Below are 23,613 nucleotides of genomic sequence, written 5' to 3' on the forward strand. Positions count from 1 at the left end.
GCGTTCAAGCTTAGCACCGCTCGTCACATCGCGTCCTCGCTCATTGTCCTGTCCTGCCTATTACACTGAGGGACAATGCACCGAGAGTTACTTCAGAATAAACCTTTATATATTCAAATATTTGTAGAAAAATTGGAGCTGGCTTCTAGACGGAAGCTGAAACTACACAAACTGATGAATGATGTGAAGCTTGAGCACTAGAAGAAATTAAGAAGAGGATGATGAATCGTTTACAACAGACGACTCTGTATCTAAACAAACATTTGTGAGGAAGTGAGTGATTTATGGTCAGGTTCCAGGCAACACTACAACAAGCCTAGATGTTTAATATGCTCAAAGTTCAGTATCAGAAGGTGTCGTCACGCTCCCACTGCCTCTGGGTTCTCAGTGGATTGAGCAGTGGAAACAATGGTGGGTCTGCGCTGGTTTGTCAGAGGCAGCTTATGTGCCGATTGCAAATGGTGGCGGCTTAACATTTCACAAATGGTTGTCACTTGCAAATTGCAGCTACGTTGCAGTCCCAGTTGGCTCCGGCCTCCTCGCGTCGCGCGCAGCGAAGGCAGAGCTCAGCTCACGCGCCGCACGCTCGGTGGAACTCAGAGAATCGTCTTCGTGGCTGATGAATGAACCAGCAGCGGTGGAAAAAAGAAAAGCACGCGAGTGCTGTGGAAACACAGCTTTATGATGCACGCGTCGAAGCGCTGCCGCCGTAATGAACGCTCTAAAAATAGCATCTGTGGGTAAAAGCTAAATGGACCGGCCCAGACGCACACAGCGGCATCTCGGGCTGAAAGCGCCGCTGTTGGTGCCGTTGTTTATTCTGTCTTGTGGTAGTCGTAACATTGTGCTGATGTGGTTGCCATGGCAGCCACTTGGCTCTCGTATATAATCCCCGTAGTCCCACCAGATGGTCTGCACCTGCTAAACAGATTTCCAATCAAGACATGTCATATTTCCCTGACAGGTGAAGTGACCGTCCCGTTCTTGTGGAACCTCCTCTCTCCTGGTGTCGCTTTGCTCCTGGAGGCGTGTTTTCTACTGTATGTGATTCTACTGTAACATCTGTTCGACTGCACGTGCGACTTGTTCCACTTCTACTGTACATTAGTCTCGTGGATCCATTTGCATGCATGATTTAAGGCTCGGCTGAGCGTCGCTCTCGCTGCGTGTGAGGATGCTCACATTTGTTTGCGCCTGTGCACATGAACTGAAATCAATTTGCCTCAATGTGTTGAAGTGGGCGTTCGTGTGCTGTTGTGAGCGAGCGGGGTCAGTGAGGGTTTCCCTTCGCTGCCAAAGGTCAGAGTGGACGTGGGTTGTGTCCTATTCCTCTGCTCCGCGTTAACGTCCAGGACGCTGCACACGCTACTACGTCTCTAGCCTGGGGTGAATTTGTCATCTCTAAGAATAGCATTGAGCAGATGTAACTACCCATTCCTGCTTATTATTTGCGCTAATAAGAGTCGGACCCAGGGATGCGTCACCAGGAGTCCTCACTCTTGTGTCTCTGCACTGCATCCAGTCTCAGCGTGACATAATCTTCTTTGTCTGCTTGGTCCCTTTGTGTTCTTGGTGGTGCTCAGCGCGAGTTCATGCGTAAAGAGTGAGCACGTGTGAGCGGAGCGATGGAGTGGAGCACTTACTGTTATATAACAGGCCCGCGACCAGCGTAACATGCAGATGCATCTGCCTCCCAGTGCCCTCAGGTGCGCGCGCCTTCTGTCAGGCCGCTGCCTCGCTGCCCCTCTAGGACGGCAGCGCGGCTCCTGGCTGTCAGCTGTGCGGTGAACCGGCACTCAGGCCTCGGCGCTTTTCTCCAAGAGCGGCCGAAGAAGCAGCCACTCGCAGCAGCCGCGGCCTCACAGCCGCCAGGTGTTTTACAAACAGGCCACGTCGCGTCAGGTGAAACTGCAGCATTGAAGACATCATCATCATAATCATCATCACCATCAGCACACAGCTGATGTTCTAATAGTTCTGTTTTCAGTGAATCGACCATTCTGCCAGTGAAATGTCACACAGCTGGAAAAACGTATGAGTCAGACATGGACATGGACAGATCAGTATGGTGTTAGATTTGACCTGTAAGGTCTGAAACACATTTTAGCTCCAAACTGGAAGCAGCTGCTTCTTTATTTTGTCTGTTGTGTCTTTTTTGGAGCCAGTTTCCTCCTGGTTCCACTCACTGCTTTTAACACTGGCTCACATCTGGGCTCCCAGCTGACAGGCGGCCGCTGTGCTGGGTCAACAGGTCTGTAGCCTCGTCACGTACTGGCTTTTCTGGGCAGCTTCTGGTTTCCACAGTAGTTTTACCCTCATTCAAAGCCCCACAGACACAGCTTGTATCTGGGCTCCTGTTCTCCGGCTGCTAAAGAGCGTCATTGGTGCTTATTATGTCCAATGTGGAATCTGAGTGGATCAAACATTTACTGTCCTGCTGCTGTAAATACTCCGATTTGGACGTAGTGATAAATATTTTATGACCTGAAACATGTTCAGAGCTTCTCACGTCGTTAATTTCATTGATTTCTGGACATAAAGCAACAGTAGCAGAGTGTGAATCAATGAGGCACCAAACAGCAGCCTCAATCAGCCTCATTTGCTCCGTGATGACGTCACTGGTGACTGTGCTGCTGCATCAGCGGCTTCAGCAGTTTTGACCTGAGGTCAGGTTGAGGTCAGGACGCTCAAACGCTCCACCTGCGGCTGGAGGGAAACACAAGAAGATGCAGCAGGAGGAAACACCAACACTCACGATTGTGTGTGAGCTCAGTGGGTTTGTCTCAGCTGTTTATCTCTCTGACGTGGTATTAAACAAACAGCCTCATCCAGCTCCACTGCATGTGATTCAGTAGTTACTGTATGTTTCTGTTGAAGTCTCTTAAAGCATCAGACTCTTGCTCTGAACAATAAACGGGAGCGGGACCTGATTCGGCACCTGACACAAAGCGACTGTTTGTGTGTTAAAACGTTAATCCCGGCTTCGTGTAGCCGTGATGTATGAAGGGTAGGCTAACGTGAGACAGGGTAACGTCTAGTCATTGCTGTTGTGGGGATCCCAGCAGGCACAGAAAGGCTTTAGCGCTCATCATCGCCTCTCTGGGGGAACCGTCTCACACAAGCAGCTGTGCGCACACGAACCAAAGAGTGGACGCACAGACGCGCACCGAAATCACATGACGGCCCTGAAATAACAGCGCGGCAGCGTCACTCCCCATCTATAACTTATTTATAGGTGTAGTGCACAAAGAGCAGCGCGGCAGAGCCCACGGTGCTCTGGGAGCTGCTCTTTATTTTTAAAGCAAACACGTTGCGGCCCACTGTCAACGTGTGGCATGAGACTAAAAGCTTCCAAGATGGCTGCAGCGGAGGAGGAGGCAGTGGGGGAATCTGGCAAAGCCTTCATTGACAAAAACGCTCCGTTTCAAAATAAGCCCCTACTTAATGATGGATGGTACGGCACCACTCCCACCTGCAGCGGTATCGCTCAGCAACTGTCGCCTAGCAACCGGGAACACGTTGCGCCTGTGTAGACGGTGATAATGCAGCTTTTAGGGCTGAAGCGGTGTGGTTTAGTGGAGGGTGGAGGACCAGGCAGCAGCGTGACACCTGGTTCGAAGTCCATGAACATCCTTCATTTGCTCAGAACCGCGTTTGGAGGGAGATGTTTGTTTTCAGCTCCGCTATGACAGTTGTCACATTCACACAGTAACATGTTTCAAAGTCAGAGCGGTCGAAGCGTCCGGCGTCGTCCTCTGAGCTCAGACTGGGTCGGATACAGGTGGTAGCTTCAGTCTGCTGTGTTTGTCCTGACGTATGCTCACTGTCGGTTTGATACTCGGCTACATGATTCATCAGAGTCCAGTCTCTTCTCGCGTCGTGTTTAATGAGCTGCCTTGATGGACTCCAGCTTCCTACGAGGGGACTGGACTCAGCGCTCCTCCGTCTCAGATCCAGAGTGTGGGAGAAGGTTCGCGGGCCCTGCAGCTCCTCCCTCCGACTGAGTTGATGTGTTGAATTTTGAATATTCCCCCTGGAGACAGAATATTCCAACACAAAGAGGCCACGTGTCCCCGTCATCGCAGCCTGGTCACGCGACCCCGGACGGTCCCGTTACCCCCTCGCTTCTCTAACAGGCTGGATCGTCCACGCAGCTGGGATTATAACTCAGTAACCAGATTAGCAGCTGTCAGTGACTGAATCTCTGCATCAGAGCACATTGGATTGACTCCGGGCCGGGCTGCGTTCTGCTAAATGGGCCGGATGATGCTTAATGTTGTGGAAATACAGTAATGGTTATGATAATGGTAATGGCCTTTAAATAGGCTGCGCTGGCTGATGTGACAGCGAGCGGCACCAGAGGCCTGTGTTACCGCTCTGCTGCCGCTCCTCCCTCTGTCGCCGCCGCGCTTCGGGACCGGATCGGGAGCTGACGGGCTCCAGGCTGCGTCTCATTTTCCCCCACTCAACCCGGCCACACAAACAAAGCGCTACTCGCGCTGTGGCTCATTCAATAAATCCCAGCCGCGTTAGCCAAATGTGTGTCAGCGTGTGATGAATGCGAGTCGGTGGCTGTGGAAACGGATCGATATCACTAATCGTCTGCGTGTAATTGATAGCCGGCGCATTGATCTGCCCCGGCTCCACGGGGATGAATTCATTCATCCTGTTACATTAATGTGAGCAATTACTAACATATATACACACTTAGTTCTCCAGTTGTTTATTGTTATTTCTCTAGAACAAAGTCCAGAATCTATAAAGTCAAACATACAGTATAAAGATCAACCACCTGGATATTTGCTCCTTAGAGCTTCAGTAATATTCTAAAACACTTTCAAGTGTGTGGGTGTTGAGGAGAGAGAGGAGGATGTGGAGGCTCAGTGTCCAGTTTGGACCGGATGTGGACTAAACCTCGCGCTTAATGTTTGACAGGAAGCAGCAGCCGAGTTGTGTTTTAGAGCTGGTGGTCAAAGCTAAAACATTTATGTTGACAAGTTGTGTAACTCCTTAACATGCGTTTGGCAGAAGAAAGCGTGTGCGTGGTTACATAATGGGTTACGTAAGGCTGCTCCTATATGCGCCCAGCGTGTGTGATGGAGCGCGACGACGGGAACACGAGGTCATGCCAAAACAGCTGTTTGAGCGCTTTCTCTAAATACCGAAATGTGGACGCCCGTGACGGCGGCGAGCGGCGGCCCGTGGTTCCGTTGCCTCATCCGTCACTCTGCTTTCTCTCCCTCGCTCCATCCATCATCTCTGGGTCGCTCCGTCCGTCCTTCGACCCGCCTCCGCCTCTGTCTGGATCAGAGGGTTCGAGGCCGTAACCAGATTTAAAAGCGTGCGTGTTTGAGAGGGCGTGTGCCTGTTCTCTGCGATGCCAGTGTGGGGGTGTGTGGCCTTTGTTTCGACGATAGCTGTAACTTGCTGCCATTGTCTTAGAGTGCGACTGTGTGGCTGGAGCTGTGAAGGTCGACAGCAGGACAGAGAAACGTGCGAACACCCAGCAACAGCCGCCGTCGAAGTAGGTGACCTGCAACAACAGTTCCCCTCAGGATGAAAAGCTTCTCTTTAGTTGTTGAGCATCCCAGACTATTCCTTACCACAAGAGTTGTTTTATTATTAGTCATTTGGTTTACGGAATGCCAGATTAGTATTGAGACGCGCATCACGATCTCCTGCTGGCCTTAAACTGCTTGCTTGTCCACAGTAGCGCAGGTTCTGCATGTGCTGCTCGTGTTCCTCCAGGCTGGTAACAGATGCCCTGTGTGTGTCTGTGGCAGGTGAACCAGGAGAACGTGGTGAAGGTGGGCCACAGACAGGTGGTCAACATGATCCGCCAGGGAGGAAACCGGCTCCTGATCAAGGTGGTGACAGTGAGTCGGAATCTGGACCCTGAGGACACGGCGCGTAAAAAAGGTACCCGTCCCCGCAGCGTGTGCAGAACCAACACACACACACACCCACACACACACACACGCACACACACACACACACACACACATGCGCGCACAGCGTGTGCTGGTTCAGAGCTGGTTTAGCCTCAGGTGTGAAGGATCAGTCTCGCCTCCCGCGGCTGCTTCTATGTGCTCGAACACAAACAGCTCACACAGCACGGTAGTTCCTACTGAACGCAGCCGACAGGACATATGAGCGAACCAAAGTGACGGATGTGATGCCTGTGACTGTCTCTGCCTCCCTCAGCTCCTCCGCCACCAAAGAGAGCCCCCACCACCGCCCTGTCCATGCGCTCCAAGTCCATGACCTCTGAACTGGAGGAGCTCGGTAAGATCATCCTGCTCCACTGCTCACACATGTTGGCGTCAGTAATGCCGCTGTTTAACAGCATCTTCACTGTCTCTCTCTCTCTCTCTTTCTCTCTCTCTCTCTCTCTCTCCCCCCTCTCTCTCTCTCTCTCTCTCCCTCTCTCTCTCTGATTCTCATTGATTGGTTAATCCGTCATTAGTGGATAAAGGTAAGCAGTTAATGCTGCGTAACCTTGTGCATCCATTTCACCTGCTGCTGCATCCATCGGCTCACTGCAGCTGTGTGACGCTTTTGTTGCTTTAGTCGTAAATAAAGACGGCGACTTGTTTCCTCCCTCCTCATCTGTCCTCTTCTGCATTTTGCATGAAGGGCATTTAAGATCCCTGCACCGCTGAGCTGCTGCTGTGGCCAAAAGGAGCTTGAACCTGTGACGCTAGTTCTGGAGTTTTTGTGTGTTTTTATCTGTGTGTGTCTAATAGTATCTGTCAGAAGGGACAGGCTCAAACAAGAAGACGATAAAGACGGATGGAGCAAATGAGACAGAGAAATGACAGACAGACAAACAGACAGGCTGCCACTTTATTAGGTACAGATCAACTGCAACACTATCTCTAATTCTGATTTACAGAAAAGAAAAAGACATTTTTACGTTGACTGAGCAGATTAAATATTACAGGTGTCCCTAATCAAGTGACATGTTTATGACTATAAGTGGCCACGGTCTCTGTCAGCTGAACTGTATAGTGGTAGGTTTAGTCAGGGACATCCATCGTTACCCCGGCAACAACGTTTTCTAACCTAGAGAAGCGAGTGTGTGTTTACGGAGACTCAATAAAGACGTTTGTTATCTTCCTGGAACTGCCTTACCAACAGAGCCGCTTCATCAAACACGGGATTGGACCTTAATGCTGATGGATGGTGGATCGGCTGTTTCAGTCAGTTATTAGTTACGAGCTTCAGAATTTCATGAGTTGCTGGTTTTCCCGTTGTGTTGTGGTTCAAATATTAATAAAACAGGTTAATAAATGACAGCAGCATCGCTGGTGCTTCCCTCACAGCTCAGTCAGCTCCGTGTCAGAGGGGAGATTAATGGCTAATGAATAAATCCAAAACGCTGACGGAGAAGTTCTGGTCAGCATTAGTTCTGGAGCCTCTTACTGTATGAATTCATCCCTTTCTATGGTGAGAGGAGTTGCCACGTCTGGCTTCCTGTGGTCTAGATCTACACGTGCCTGTGTGTATGTTAGCGCTGATATACGTGTGTCTGTATCTGCTGCAGCAGAACACTCAAAACAAAGCCACAGGTCACGTGTGTGTTGGGTTTCTGTGCTCTAAAGGCTCAAATGTGTTTGTGTCACCCCTCCAGCCACTCTAAGGAAAAAGAAAGGTGGTAAGTCTGTGCGGCATGTTTGAGTCCATCTGCTGTAGATTTACGCTGCTCATCCTCAGCTCACCTCACTGTGACGAACTAACTCGGTTTAGCACCTCCGTCAAACTAAAGACTGTTGTATTTGCATGATTTACAGTGTGTTGTTAATTACGGTTTTATTTTTGGTGCATGGTTAGTGTGGTGTCCATGTGTGAGCTCCTCCGTCCCTGCTCAGTAGTTTCTGCCTCCAGCTTGTAAAGAAACGTGGACGTGTGGTTGTGACAGCTACAGTGCGTATGTGTTTCCCTCACGCGTCTTCTTCTTCCTCGTTGTCGTTGCAGGTGTGTTTGTGTCTTCGTGTTGTGTGTGCCTTAGGAGGGGGAGGTTTATTCCAGGAAATGTTTCACTCACACATTGGTTTCCGTGGCAACTGTGTTACATGTCGTCTGATAAGCTGTAGCTGCAACCCAGTTGGACGACAGACCGGAGAGAGAGGAAGTGTGTGTCTTTGTTGTGTTTTGTGTTCTAACCATGGTTAAGGTCATTGATGCTCCTCTCCTTCTCCCACCTCTCCTCTCCGCTGTGTGTAGATGCGCAGAAGAAGAGGATTGTATTCCAAGTCACTCTAAGTAATCACTGCCCTAATGCATGGAAGCTTTCTGTATCCAGCCAGGCAGGTCCCGCAGAGCGGAGCAGAGCAGCCAGGCTAGCATGTAGCTTCACCCAGCACAGACACACCAGAGGGAAGTTTGCCGTTGACGCCTTTCTCGCGATAAAAGAAAGGACAAGAACCGAGAAAGAGAACGGCAAACTTGTCAAACGTCACAACCATCGCTCATTTGACATTTAACGAGGAAAAGACCCTGAGAGTTGGATGATGCTGCTGAGTCGGCTGTTTGAGAGCTTGCACGGCTTCCCAGGCTGGACACGCCCGACACATTTCACCCCGTCCTCCTGTCCACCCCTCAAAACCTCTGTCAGTGTTTTCTGTTTTGATTTCATCCTCAGTTCAGTGTGGAGACACAGGGAAGGGGAAGCGCTGTGAATGGTTAGCTTGCGTTTGGCCAATAACAACCTCATTAAGGCTTTTGCACACATTAAGTCCTGCCCCGTCGGCCAGCTGCTCATGGACCACGACTCGCTCTGTGTTGCAGACAAGGTCGAAGAGATGACGCACGCCCAAAAGGCCTCGCCTGTAGACATGAAGATTGCCACGATCAAACCACGTCCATCCAGTCGCTGCCTGGTTTCAGCTTCTGACGTGAACGTAAGGAAACACAACAAACCTTTGCTGTTGGTGGAGTCTCTGGCCATTTGGTCTCTGCTCGTCATCACCTTTGTAAATAGCATTTGTCTGTGGTTCAGCATTAATGACAAGCTCTCTGCTTTGCAGTCCATGTATCACGACCGGCAGGGAGTAGCAGTGGTGCCCCCCACGGTGCCAGGAGCCTTCCTGGGGATACCCGAGAAGGGCACCATAAAAAAGCAAAAATCAATAGGTGCGTATATTCGCTGGCTGAATGTGTGAGTGTGAGCCTCGATGGAAACCACACGTCCAGCAGCTTGTTTTTCTAAGTCTGTCGTAATAGTCTATTAATTTTCAGAGGACTTCTTCTGTGAGCTCCAGCAATATTAAAGCTAATTATAGATAAATTAGAATGATCCAGTCAGCAAAGTGTGCTCTCAGGCGATAATATTGGAGGTCATTAAGTATGTGCTGAAACCTCATTCTTGGTGCTGAACTGGAGGGGCATCATGCCGGCTAATGCTACTTGCAGCTCTTTTGATTTGCGCTGCCATTATTGTTATTAGAGAAAAGCCAATGCCTCACACTGAAAGCACTTTCAGCATGTTCTCGTTTGAAGACCAAGGGGAAAGCGTGACTTATGAATTGAAATATAATTTGTGTCACTTAACTCCCCCTGAGCAAGGCACTAGCCTTCACAGGATGCTCAATGATGATACCCTGAACTCCACAACTGAAGCGTGGATGACTTTCTAGTTCCACCTCACACTGAAGCTTCCTCAGTTTGGATCCTGCCTTTAATCTAAATGTTTATTCTGTATTCTGTTTCTGTCACTGTTCTTTTCTTTTTTTAAGGTACCACAGAGGATGAGAAACAGGGATATCTTACCCCTCCCCTACTCAAGTTCTCCCGCAGCCTCTCTATGCCTGACACTTCTGAGGACATCCCTCCTCCTCCAGCCATTTCACCACCTTCTCCACCTGCCTACAACTCAGCTGCTGGACCTACAACTAAGAGCTACGGAACAACGCGCCCCAGCTTCACCCAAAACTCTCCAAATGCAGTTACAACCATTAGCCGAACCACCGATGTCGGGACGTTAAGGAGGGGCTACTTCCGGCAGAGCTCAGAACAATTTGACAGCACACGCACCCGAGGGCGCACGCCAGTGCCCGAGAACCCTTACTCCGAGGTGGGCAATAAGACCCTGTACGTGCCAGCGAAACCAGCCCGAAGGAAGGGTATGTTAGTAAAGCAGTCCAACGTTGAGGACAGTCCAGAAAAAACGTGTCACATGCCAGCAAGTCCCTCCAGTCCGGTGTCCATGCCCACTACGCCCGTAGAACGAACTTGTTCCTCAATCCCAATCCCCACCATTATTGTGAAGGAGCCTTCCACCAGCAGCAGTGGCAAGAGCAGCCAGGGTAGCAGTATGGAGATTGAACCCACTACACCTGAACACCCACCTCTTACAGCTGCTGTAGGTGGAGGCTTGCGCCCTGACGATCCTATGTCTCTAAGCAATCCCTTTGCGGCAGCTATTGCCGGGGCAGTGCGGGACCGGGAGAAGAGACTAGAAGCGAAAAAGAACTCAATTGCTTTCCAGTCGATAGACATTGGTGACGATGAACTGAGTGGTCCTACACCAACCCCTCGTCTTCGCCAGTCAAAGTCTATCGATGAAGGCATGTTCAGTAGCGACGAGAGACTACGAAGGATACTGGCCCCTCCAACCACAGTCAAACTGGGGCCTCCCATTGGGGGTGGTAGTGGCAACGTGACAGATTTTAACACTCCAGAGCCCACAGTGGTGAGGGAGCCTCTAAACACCCGAACAGGCCAGTGTCCCAACCTAGACAGTCCTGTTAGCCTCCCATCAACTCCTCCTAAGAGCCACTACAGGGCCAATGGCACTTACCTTCATCCTGTCACTGGCAAGCCCTTGGACCCTAACTCTCCTTTAGCTCTGGCTCTGGCAGCTCGAGACCGTGCTATAAAAGAGCAACAAAACCATCCTCAGAATCAGTCACCAAATCCTCCTCAGGTTCAGCACACGCCCAAGCATGAAGCCCAGTCCCTTCCAATTCAGCCAAGTCATAAACCAGACCTCAACCAGCCGCTGTTCATTGACACCAAACTACGATCTGGGATTGAGACGAGTTTTGCTGCCATTTCCACAGCAACAATGGGTCGTCCTGGCAGGGGTGCCATGCGGAGGCAAATGACTGAGCATAAATATGAGTCTGACGGAGCCCGGGAAGAGCGACAGCATCAGGCAGTTGAGGAGAGGAAAAGTGCCCCCGCAGATGTAGGAGACACGCCCAAGTCTGCTGGTCTTTTGATGGTCCACACAACAACAGAAATGGGCAACAAGATGAACAACCAGGAGGCAGATGGTCAGGACAGCAATAGACCCTCTGAGCTGAAGGACCCCAACCAACCCGATCCTCAAACACTGTCCATCAACCCCCAGCCATCCATGTTACGGAGAAGAAGCATCCCCTTGGGCGACTCTATGGATGAACCAGTAAAGCTGCCCTTCCGGATCCCACCTCCACCCTTGGCATCAGTTGACATTGATGAGGAATTTGAATTTGCAGAGCCCCTGCCACCGCCGCTAGAGTTTGCCAATAGTATTGACATTCCTGATGACCAGGCTAGTGCCATTGCAGCTATGCTGCAGCAACAGAGGCGAAACGGGGGACCCCCTCTACCCCCATACCATCCTCATGCCCCACCACCTGTCACTGATCAGCACAAACGGGTGACCAATAACTTGCCCCCGTCATATCCTCCTCCTCCACCTGACGCAGAGTCAGGGGTGGGTGACTCTGGCATTGAAGAGGTAGACAGCCGCAGTAGCGGGGATCCTCACCACATGGACACCACCAGCACCGTTTCAAGCATCTCGACCCTGTCTTCAGAGGGAGGCTTCTGCGACAGCGCTCTGGAGAGCCTTTACGCCACCGCAGACGGCCATGCCTTCCTGGTGGATCGCCCCCCTGTGCCACCCAAACCCAAGGGAAAGTCCGTCATCAACAGAACATCACTTTATCATGATGCTCTCATTGAAGAGCCCCCAGAGTCCTACGGGTCGCCGCCTCAGGCCCCTCCCCCGTCATCCTCAGAACCTCCTAGGACTCCTACTCAAAGGACATCCAAGCTGTGGGGCGAACAGGCCCCTGAGCTGCGCAGCCCCCCATCGACACCAGACAGCAAGAACACCGTCATTACTGAGCTGAGCTCCATTCTGCAGCAAATGAATCGCGACAGGCCACCCAAGCCTGGAGAAAGCCTCGACTCCCCCACAGGCACCAGGGGGACCTTTGGAACGAGGTACGTAAAAAGTTCGTCCTTATTGGTTTCTGGGTTCCACATCCATGTATATCCACGTATATGCCATCTACTGCACTACCTATGTTAATCCAGATGGTTGTTCTATAGCGCCATTCATGAGCCCAACTGTCACAGTGAGGGGCCATTCTCTGATGTGCTACTTGTAGTTGTTGCCTTGTGTGATACTTGTGCGCTACAACTGTATGAAGCTCTGTTTTTGCTGTAAATTCCAGGGGTGTTGTTTACAGTTTGTTCCACATCAAGGTGGACTTGACTTTTCTGCCTACAGAGAAACATTTGTTTGTAATTTTCTTTAGTGGTCATTCGTGCCTTTTAGATTAAAGCTTCTGGACATACAATTTAGCGAGCGCTCTGGCAGCTGTTTTACATAGATCAGACAAGAAGTCACGTTTCCAGTAAGTGGGACAACGTTTCTTGATGGACTCCACCTGATCCCCTTTGCCTGTTTTTTTTTTAAACTCACATCTTTCCTTGTATGAGCGGGAAATAAAAAGCACCCTCAATAATTCAGTGGTCACATACATTTTGCATGAATCGTCCCATCGCTCAGCGGAGGAGAGTAGCGAGCCGAGGAGGAGCTGACTCCTTTGGGGGCTTGTGTCTTCTGATCAAATCATCACGCTCTGTGCTAATTACAATGAGATGAGCAGCACGCTTGCGTCTCCTCTTCACGCTTCACGCCTCACACCATCACGTTATCCTGATTTCATCCTCAAAGTCATGACTGTTGACCTTTACACCTTGTACCTGTCTCATTCGCAGCTCATGCCTCTCCATCTTCATCTCCATTTTCTCCAGTCTCCTGTCCCCCCTTCACCTCTTCTTTATTCATCCCTCAGTGTGTCTGTGTCTCGTCATCATCGTCACAGGTATGTCCCATTGGCTGCTGTTAGCCTCTGTCTCAACTTGTTTCATCGCATGATTCAATAGGTTTTAGGACATTTTTCTCTCTGACATTGTTGCATATGCAGCCGTTTATATGTATAATACTTATTTAGGTCAGAGTTTGATGCTTCTTTCTGTTTGAGCCTCATTTGCATTGTGAAAGAATAAATGATGAATGGAGCATAATTGTGTTTTATCACGGTAAAAACCTGCTTCACCTATAAACTGGAGACTAAACGAAGAAGAAAACCTCCAGCTTCAACTTTATGACTCTTAAGGTTTAAAAATACTCAAGGCTTCCAGCCTCTCAAAATGAACCGCACGTTCCCCCGTTCGTTCTTCCATTGGCTTTTACTGCTAAATCAAATCTTAGTTATGCGTTGTAATTAGTGATACATCATTTCAGTTCCATTTCAGACTAATGCTGAGCTGATGTGGTTTCAGTTCGAAACAGTAAAACCGGTTTTTATTTCTGGCTCCATGTGTTTTTTTCTGAGTATGGGATGGTTATTGAATGCGGCTGTAGTTTTGCCCAAGGCAGATGAAGGCAGAGGGAAAAAATCGACTAACATTTAACTGAATTGTCCTGGAGTTGCCCTTTAAATGCGTTGATTTGTAGCTTTGGTGAGAAGGTAAAACCATGATGAGAGACCAGCGATGCACCTTTAGTGGCTGCAGCCGCTAACTGAGGCTTTCAGCGCCTGAAACCGCAAAGTAGCGTCACTGTTTCAGCTTTCCATCACAGCTGTCTCCAGATGTGCGTGCTCACTCAAATGAGGCTGAGATGTAGCCTCCCTCGCGTTATGTGCTGTGTTCAGCGTGTTTGATGTCATGTCAGCTTTTTCAGATCTGTGTAGTTTGCTGGACGTGTGATCAGCTTAGTTCAGTCCAGTTACTTAACTGTCTGTGCGTCCAGATGTTGCCCTGCTGCGTTCATCCCCGTGTCCTAAAGTAGCACTAAATATCCTGACATAATCAGGCAGTCGATTGTAATCTGCTCTCTTCGATTGTTGTCTGTATTTCTCACATGGGTTTTTAAATCCTGCTGTCTCGAGCTGCCGGGGCCTCGTATTATCTGCCTCTGCGCTCAGAAGGGTTTTAATGTTGGCTTTTGTTTCATGGAGAGTGTTGCCAGGCACCACGGCAGAAGATAAGGTCGTAGGCAGCTAGAGACGAGCAGATCGAGAGCTGAGGAGGGTGAGGGTGGTCCTGCTTCTGTGACCATCAAGCAGATGGTGACGGAGCATCATGAAACACGGCCTAGATTCACACACACCCTCCCTCTCATTCGCTTCTTCTTCCAGCCTTCTTCATCTGTGTGTGGAAAAAAGCCTCAGCACCACTAGTAACATCAGATTTTCTTCTCTGGACATTTAGAGGGGGGTCTGTCTTCTGTATTTTTATGTCCGTGTCTTTGCCTCCCAGATTAAATGTGCGTTGGTTGTGCCTGTGGACGAAAGGGTTGCCTAGCAACCAGCTGATGAGAGCAGCCTTGAGGCCCGCAGTGATGTCAGTGTGAGTCGGGGGAGGGGTTCGTGTTTGTGCTTGCGTGGAGCTCGAGGATGGCAGAGTTCAAGCTCATCTCACGCAGGTCACGTGCGGCGCTGCCTTACTAGGCCGCCGTTATGTAACGCACCCGGCCGAGCCGCTGCGCGTGCACGCTCGCGGTCCTATAAATACAAAGGCAGCATGTGCGGCCCCGCGAGTGTGAGCCGGTGCTGGAAGGAGTCATGCGCTGCGAGGGCGTGACGAAGGCGACTGCACGGCTCCCCTCTCGAGCAGCTCAGCTGACAGAGCTCCCATCGCTCCTGCATTGAGCCCAAGGCCAGTGGGACACGTGCGAACCAGGGAGAGATGCTGCATTTACACCTAGCTTGTCGTCACATCCCTCAGCTCAGCCTGCCGGGTGCAGCGCGTCACCCTGCTGACATCATCCCAGATGCGCGATGACTTCACGTCTGAGAGTCTCATTAACCTGTTGCACCAACGTTACACCAGCGGCTGACGAATCGCTCCTCGTCCAGTCCCACCAGGGTCTTCCTGTGGTGTTTAATCTTGATAAACTGTTATTCTGTGGTGCAACTGGTCCAAAGGTGTCGCAGGACGTTTCTGATCCATGCCTCTCTTTCTCTGCGCTTCTTTCTCGCGTCACCTTTTTTTGCTGTCTGAGAATCCTGCCCAGCTCCATCCTCTTCTGTTGTGTGCAGCTTTAGTAGCTGAAGAAGTGGTAATAAGGTCAGAGAAGCTAAACGAGGCTCTGAGCTAATTAGTCTAATAGGCAATTACATACTTTTCACATCAGTTTGACTCCTGAAACAAAAAGCGTTTAAGAGATGATAGAATAGTCAGATAGCAATTAGAGAGCTGCTGACAGATCCCAGGTCAGGCATCAGTCACACCTGGTGTTACACTGGATACGTGGAGATTGTGCTGCAACTTCATACGTGTAAACGCTCCTTCATTCAGTTCATACACTGTGTGTCATGTTTGTGCCTTTGTCTGTGTTTGTCACGTGACCAACGTTCTGCCTCCATCTCATCCATTCAACACATCATCCCGCGGAGAAGCTGGTGCTAAGAAGTAAAAGCTGTAAGTTTTGCTTCACGAAGCCAAAGGCTCAGTGAACAATGGCCCAGTTCCATCTTGGCAGAACGACCCCCATCGTCCCTCCACTTCCCCTCAGGCTGCTCCATATGCTCTAAGTAGGAAAGAGCAATATGTAGGCTGCACGAAGCCACGTCTCCATTGATGGAAAAAGTCCATTTGAGACTGTGCAGGTCACATTTGGCCTGATTTCTGCCCTTGGCTCCGTTCTCATCGCAGCCGGGCAGGATTAACACAATCTGTGTGTTGACAATTCTCTCAATTTATTAGAGGACTACTCGACAGGGAACAGCGACCGGAGGGGAAGGTGAAGGATGGAGCGATGGTTCTGCTTGGCTTGGTGTGTGTGTGTGTGTGTGTGTGTGTGTGTGTGTGTGTGTGTGTGTGTGTGTGTGTGTGTGTGTGTGTGTGTGTGTGTGTGTGTGTGTACGGCCTTCACGTCACTGTTTTTCTTTGCTTGTTGTGGTGCCTCTTTCTAACACTGGGCTCATTCACTTCACTTCACAATGTCAACGTTAACCAGGACACAGTGGAGAGAAACCAGGCTGAGGATTAATCCGCCTCCACCGGTCGGTCGAGGCGAGGGCAACAGGCAGCAACCAGATGACGATGGCGTCATTTTTACCTGGAACAACCCAAAGTTTACAAATACAAACAGTTGGTCTTTGTATTTTTATCAGACAAACAGGAGGAGTTTTAGAGTCTTTCACTGGTAGATTAACTCATGTTTGTGGATTTGGAAACTGTTCCCAGCAGTTTGTGGGATTTAGTAAAAAAAAGAGGAGCCAATACGTCTGTGCAGAGAAACAGGACGCATCACACAAACAGCCGTTTAGTAAAAGCTTCATACAAACAGCCGTTTAGTGCTATTAGTGCTAGTCTTCTCATTGCTGATTGTTGTCGACTGCTCGCGGCGCGTTGTGGCCTTTCTATTCTGACTTCCTGTCAGCAGTCGTGCTGTGTCCTTAAAGTGGCAGAGGTCAGTGCAGTGTTGGTTCTCCTCCGTCCTCTGTCTGTAGAAGGACGGAGACACGTCCGTCCGTCCGTCCGTCCATCCAGAGCCGACTGAGCGCTGCAGCTCGCTCAGCACGCGGCGTCTTTCGGCTCCTGCGATCGTCCTTGAAACATCTGGTACCGATCATTTAATATGGACAGAGCAGTTTAATAACGAACGGGCTGCAACCGCCTCTAAAGTCTCTAGGTTACTAAAACTTTCACTTTTAAAGAGTCTGCAGTCGTTTCTCGTCCGGTCCGAGGTCCGACGGCCTTAATGTGCCGTCTAATTATGCTAGGGCCGTTTGGTTTCATTCAGCTCTTCTGCTAATATTACGCTTCTGGGTTCTTTGCTGTTAAATACTGAGCCCCGCTGGTTCATTAGTTCAGCTCACTTCATTATAACTGCATTTTATCACATGAACATCACGCGACGCAGACCTGATGACTAACTGGTGGCGGTGTTTCATTTGGTCGTAACAAACAGAAACCGTAAAGATGCTGAACTCGTGTTTGCTGGTTTGCGTCCTCGGCATCAGCTGCTGCTCGGTGCCGTGCATGTGATGCCACCTGCTGTTCACGTTGCAGGATTGCATTCGTGCTAAAGGTTCCCTACCATCATTGCTTTTTATCTCGTGTGCTTTGGAGGATTAGAACATGTAACAACTGCGTCTTTGTCCTGCCTGTCTCGTTCGGGTCCTGACTAACCTTTACCTCCTCTCACCCCCAGACCTCCAACAGAAGACTCAGGAATGCGTAGCAACGCTGCCGCTGCTGCCGCCCTCGCCTCCACCCCCCCCAGCAGCCTCCCGTCCCAGACGCTCCCCTGCAGCCCGCCGGACTCCGGCTCCTCCCTCACCCCCTGCTCCTCACTGCCGCCCTCCGTGTCGCCCACCCTCACCGACGTTTTCAGCCTGCCCACCCCGCCCATGGGCAGCGGCGGCGCCTACAGCCTGAGCTCCTCGTGCGGCGGCAGCGGCAGCTCCCGCTCGCCGTCGCCGCTCACGCTGATGCAGGCGGTGGCGGCCTCCGGCAAGCCCTTCGCCTCCAAGCCCATGGAGCTGTGGAACAAGCACGACGTGGCCGACTGGCTGGAGAGCCTGAACCTGGGGGAGCACAGGGACGCTTTCCTGGACAATGAGATCGAGGGCGCCCACCTGCCCTCGCTGCAAAAGGAGGACCTGATAGACCTGGGCGTGACGAGGGTGGGCCACCGCATGAACATCGAAAGGGCCCTCAAACTGCTGCAGGACAGATAAGCCAGGAGGGGACGGGCTGGCGACGCGGGGGCTGAGGGCTGAGGGGAGGGGGGTTCAGGAGTTTGTCTGAGCTGATGCTGCCTCTTGCTGTTTTGTCCTCTCGCATCCTCATTCTCAGCGCGCCAGTCTTGCCCTCCCTCCTCCTCCTCCTCCTCCCCACTGTCCCGAGCATCAGAGGGATCATGGGACGTCTGGAGAAACTGCAGGGGCAGAGAGAAGAGAAGAGCTGCTATATCACATTAAGGCGAGAGAAGCCAGAGGAAGCCAGTTGGAAGGACTGTCCAGAAAAAGAACTCTGGGACAGTCTGGGAAACTGATCTGAATAAAGACGTGTGCTCACCCAACTGCTTTGGATACTAAAGACTTTTTCCATGCACCCCAGTGCGGGCGTATGAAAACCAGCTGAGCTGGTCATTGCTCCTTTTCTATCTTTGCTAGAGTTTGTTCAGAGATAATATTTCTTCACTAGAGTCCTACCGGAGTTATATTTCTGGGTGCATCTGAGGTTGTAGAGAAAACATTTGAGATAGATGCCTTTTCTTTTTTTTTGCTTTCACCCATTTGTGTCGATATAAGAACATTAGCTGACATGTTTCAACTCTTATGAAACCATATCACGTGTCCATGCGCCCACACGCGCACACACACACACACGCGCACTCGTTATGCACAACGCACACTAAGTACACGCACGTCAGCATGTGCACACACACACACACACACACACACACACACACACACACACACACACACACACACACACACACACACGCGCACACACACACACACACACACACACACACACACACACACACACACACACACACACACACACACACTGCAATGGCCTTCTTCCTGAGAGAAAGCAAAGCCTGGAGAGGAGGAGCTCTGCTGCAGCCAGTCAGGTTCCACCTCATGATCCAGGACAGGAGGTGTGAGGCGAGACACGGTGGCGCCAACATGTGTCGCTGCAGTAGGCCTCCTTGTCCTCTCCCGGCTCTTCCTATAGTTCTGTGCGTGTGCGTTGATCATTGACCCAGTTCAGCTTCTTCCGTGGATCCAGGATTTATAAACATACTAGGGAAGCTAGAGCCGGTCTTCTGTGATTCACTCCGTCAAACCCCCTGACAGCAGCTCGGCGTGAGGCGTAACTGCCCCCACAGCGAAGCTACTGGGAGAGAAAGACACCGTGTGATGTTGAGGTTCATGAAAGCAAACGTTAGAAATGAGTTGAAAAGGTCATTCAGCATTCTGGGGAATGTTCTCATTCGCTTTCTTGCTTTCCTGAGTTAGACAAGAGCAGCACCTCGTGTCTGTTAACAGCAGGGCCGACATGAAAGGGATCTGGGTTCTCACGAAATAACCAACACAGCAAAGACTGTCAGCGAGGAGCCGGCAGGAGCGGAGACGCGGTGACGTGGCTGCGATGCTAATGTAAAACCATACGGGGTCAGAACCAGGTGTGACCCAGGACACGAGGCTACGTGTTGGCGTCTTTGCACAATCCACCAAATCCCTTAATGTTCGTCTCCTTAGGTGACGTTTCCAACTGGAACCATGTTTTATAGCAAACAGACGCATGGGTTTTATTGATGCTGCTCCTCATCTGCTCCAACTCTCAGCAAGAAAGCGATTTAGCACATTTTCAGTTTGGATGCATATCTCATCGGCAGCCTAATAATCAGGAAATCAAACTCAGTGGTTGATAGTTACGGAGGAGTTAATGACGTTTTCTATTTAGCTCAAGAGCCACACCAACATTTTGTACATTGTTCTTTGTTAATAAAAAAGATTTTGATAGATCCAGAACCGTCGAACAGCATCACAGTTGTTCCAGCTGTTCTGAGATTTAAAACAAATAATCAAAGTCCTGCTTTGGACGGAAGCTTTGAGCAGCTTGACATGTCTGGAGAAGGCTTGTTACTAAACCAACCAGTACAAACAGGGTTTACGGCAGTAAGGGTCCGATTGAGAACAAATCAGCTTTTATAGAGATGGTCCTTTATGTGTTTGCTGGTCAGATGTAGAAGTGCAGTAAGTGTTGAAATGTGTATATAAGAGTGTTTAACTGGATACAAATGTCTATTGATTACATGTACAGCTCTATGAAAAGGTTTAGAGAGGATTCAGAGAGGAACAGAAATATGGAGGTGGTCTCATCCCCCGACATCCTGCAGAGGACGCCTTAATAGCCCGGTGTTCCCTCCCCCACCGCTCGCACCTCTACAGAGGAAGCCTCACCTGACGTCTGGGAGCAGAAAGTGATGTACGTGACGTCAGCCAGCGCTCGCCCTCATCTGGGTTCACGTCCCACGCCACAGCTTTACGTAGGCGCAGCTCTTGGAGGAGACACAAGCTCTGTGTTCTGTGAACATTAGACGTACGGAGGCCGGCACGGGACCATGCTGCTATAACCCTGCTCCTGTTTCAACGTGTTCTTACTTCTTTTCAAACCAACAGCAACGTGACAGAGAGACTAGAAAAGCACAGTATTTTTCAAGATTTGTATAGAGTTCTATGAAATTTTATAGAGGTTACCTGAACAAAAAACTGAATCGTGGATTGCCAAAAACAGAAATACTATAATATGGATATTATTAGACTTATGGTTATGTAAGAAGCAATATTTATTCTGAATGAATCTCCTTGGTTGTGCTTTTTTTCCCATTTTAAAGTTACACATCATGATTCAATCATTTGTCAGTGTTTTAATGAAGTGTTAGATACACTCCCTACTGCAGTAGTACACGTACAGTAAGATATTTGGCCACAGGACCCGGGTGTCGCCTGACGATTACCATCATCTGACCCCTGAGTCAAGTGTGTGTTTGTAAAAAAAAAAAATCTGTAAATTTATAAAAATAGATCTTCAGGCCATCTTTGGTAGGAAAATATATGAACCTATATATGTGTATACATACATGAGTCCACCAAAAGGATTAGTGGTGGCTGTCGACAGCCATGGGCACTTTTCTCTCTGTGGACATGTAGAGCTGAGTAGATGTAGGAATCTTTAAAGAGCATCACGGTGGCGTGACTCGCCTCACCAGGCCATGTCTACAACGGCATGACTCACCGACCCATGTCCATCCCCTTGAAAACACTGCTCCCACCTCATCATTGTCCAACATTTGGGTTTTTTAATTACTTCATTTCTTTTTTTCATGAATAGATTTTATTCTTTGATTAGGTCTTCATAGAGGCTAAGATGTTTTCAGTAATTTGTGCAAAAACTTGTGTTCATGTTTTCTATGTTGCTGTAATTTTGTGCTACTGAATCATCATAGAGTCAACTAATTACTGAAATGAAAAGAGAGAGATTTCCTGTAACTGCACTCTTTCCCTCCCCCTGCCACTTCAAATCCTCAAAACTTCTTGTATGGCAACCAAAATTCACTGTAAGAAATAAATATAATATTGCACTATGCTGTGTCTCTGCATGTTCACACATGGACTCCCATTCAGCAGCTCTTAATCAGCTTAATTCACCATATGAATAACTAATAATTTCACCATTATTCCTATTATTACCATGTCTCAGTGTCTTATACAGTAGGCTCTATTTAGAGGCAGCAGAGCAGCCCAGATTGGTCAACTATAATTCATTAACTGGTTTCAAATAGTAAAGGTTCAGGAATTTAACCATTTGATTTTATTTTGAATTTAGTGTAAATAATGATTTAAGCAAATAATTTTGCATTAGGTGAAGAATTTGAAACCCCATTAACGTTTTATGGCTTTAATTAATACGTTGAAAAGAATTTAGTGAAAAATCAACACTGAATCGAAAGCAGCAACAGGACTTCCTCCTAGATTTCTGAATTTACACATTTTACATTGTTTTCCATGTCTTTCAAAGATTTCTAATTAAAATATAGAATTACATGTAATGTTTATTAAAACAAGCTTTTAAATTTCAAAATAGTCAAATGTGGAACCATAGACTTCACAGTAAATATAAGTATAATAATAGTTTTTGTGTCTGTGATTTAAGTCAAAGTGACGCTGTGTTTTGTTTGGTCTTGTATTATATATTTATCTAATCTAACCTTTTGTTATTGTTAATATTGTTATTGAGGACTATGCTTTTCCCACAATGCATTGCAGATGAAAACCGGAAAAAGTCACAGCTGGCGTCGCTTTAGTTCCCGGAGGGTCAGTTTGATGGAACAACAACGCACTATATCTTCACGTTCAGTCTACGTCGTGGTTAGTGACATGAAACAGCCACAGCGCGTTATTCTGCTTTTCACGAGCATCGGAGAAACAAATTTCTGACAGGAGCGTTCAGCGTTTGGTCTATGAGCAACTTGGAGCAGGATTCCAGGTGGGATACACCTGCACCGCGTGGACGGCAAGCCCCGCCCACCACATCAGAAACGGGTAGGCTGCACATGACATCTGTATGTTTGTGCCATATGTACTCAGTTACCAACGTGTTACTTTATTTTATTCTAGTTGTGAACATATTCACCAAACCAACTCTTCGCCTTATCAATGCCGACAGTCCTGCTCCTCCCAGCTGTTAGTATTGTATTATTTGTTTGTCACTTTTTCCAAGTCTTCCAATTTACAGTCTAGTTCCAAATTATTCATACCCCTGGCAAATTTCTACCTAGAATTACATTTACTTACTAAAATAATTATTTTAAAAAAAATAACAATCTTCTGCCAAAAGATTATAAGACGATGCACAAGAGGCATTATTGTGGAAAAAAATATTACTCATATTTTATTTACAATTGAAAAAAGTGGCACATTCAGAATTATTCATATAGAAAAGCCTTTATTGCAGGGGTGTCAAACTGCGGTCCTAGAGGGCCTGTGTCCCTGCTGGTTTTCCACCTCTCCCTGCTGATCACCTTAAACAGTGTCAGTTGGCTGCTAATTGACTTAACACACCTGATCCAGGTAATTAGCAGGCAAAGGGAGAGTTGGAAAACCAGCAAGGGACTGGTTTGAGTTTGACACTCCTGCTTTATTGGCTATTACAGCAATCAAACGCTTTCTATAACTGCTGACCTGCTTTTTTCATGTCTCCACGGGTATTTTTGCATATTCATCTTTAGTGATGATCTCCAACTGATACAGGTTGGAGGGTCTCCTTGCCATGACCTTGATTTTTAGCTCCCTCCACAGATTCCTTATTTTTTGTCTTGTCTGGCAGTTCAACAAGCAGCATGTATTAAGATGAATGTTGTATTGTAATGGGTTCTGAGGTTTTGCTTTTTCAAAGAATATTTTTATATATATATATATATATATATATATATATATATATATATATATATATATACACACACACTCTATTCTCACCCTCCGCGGGTGGTCTCATCCACTTTCCAAGCTCGGGTCCTCTACCAGAGGCCAAGGAGCTTGAGGGTTCTGCGCAGTATCTTTGCTGTTCCTAGGACTGCACTTTTTTGGACTGAGATGTCGGATGTTTTTCCAGGGATCTGTTGTAGCCACTCCTCCAATTTGGGGGTCACTGCCCCCAGTGCTCCGATCACCACAGGCACCATTGTGGGCTTCACCTTCCAAGCCTTCTCCAGTTCTTCTCGGAGCCCTTGATATTTCTCTAGTTTTTTATGTTCCTTTTTCCTGATGTTGCCATCGCTTGGTATTGCCACAT

At 48.7% G+C, this 23,613-nt stretch overlaps 1 protein-coding gene across 5 annotated transcripts in view; it reads left to right on the forward strand.

Moving 5' to 3' along the window:
• Nucleotides 1-21,406, forward strand: part of LOC114851815 (SH3 and multiple ankyrin repeat domains protein 2-like) — a 74,024-nt gene extending 52,618 nt beyond the window's left edge. Inside the window, exons 18-26 of one of the 5 annotated variants that reach the window (XM_029143581.3) lie at nucleotides 5,784-5,919; nucleotides 6,205-6,285; nucleotides 6,467-6,475; nucleotides 7,634-7,657; nucleotides 8,227-8,265; nucleotides 8,791-8,903; nucleotides 9,030-9,135; nucleotides 9,738-12,219; nucleotides 17,453-21,406. In XM_029143581.3, coding sequence (XP_028999414.1) covers nucleotides 5,784-5,919; nucleotides 6,205-6,285; nucleotides 6,467-6,475; nucleotides 7,634-7,657; nucleotides 8,227-8,265; nucleotides 8,791-8,903; nucleotides 9,030-9,135; nucleotides 9,738-12,219; nucleotides 17,453-17,981 — 3,519 coding nt within the window. In that variant the 3' untranslated portion in view covers nucleotides 17,982-21,406. Of the gene's footprint in view, nucleotides 1-5,783; nucleotides 5,920-6,204; nucleotides 6,286-6,466; nucleotides 6,476-7,633; nucleotides 7,658-8,226; nucleotides 8,266-8,790; nucleotides 8,904-9,029; nucleotides 9,136-9,737; nucleotides 12,220-13,002; nucleotides 13,110-17,452 lie in introns of all 5 variants that reach the window. The other 4 variants (XM_055507294.1, XM_029143582.3, XM_029143585.3 and 1 more) reach the window with 4 other exon arrangements.
• The last annotated feature ends 2,207 nt before the right edge of the window (nucleotides 21,407-23,613 follow it).

The sequence above is a fragment of the Betta splendens genome, chromosome 3 (assembly GCF_900634795.4).
Source record: "Betta splendens chromosome 3, fBetSpl5.4, whole genome shotgun sequence".
In the NCBI taxonomy this organism is placed as follows: domain Eukaryota; kingdom Metazoa; phylum Chordata; class Actinopteri; order Anabantiformes; family Osphronemidae; genus Betta; species Betta splendens.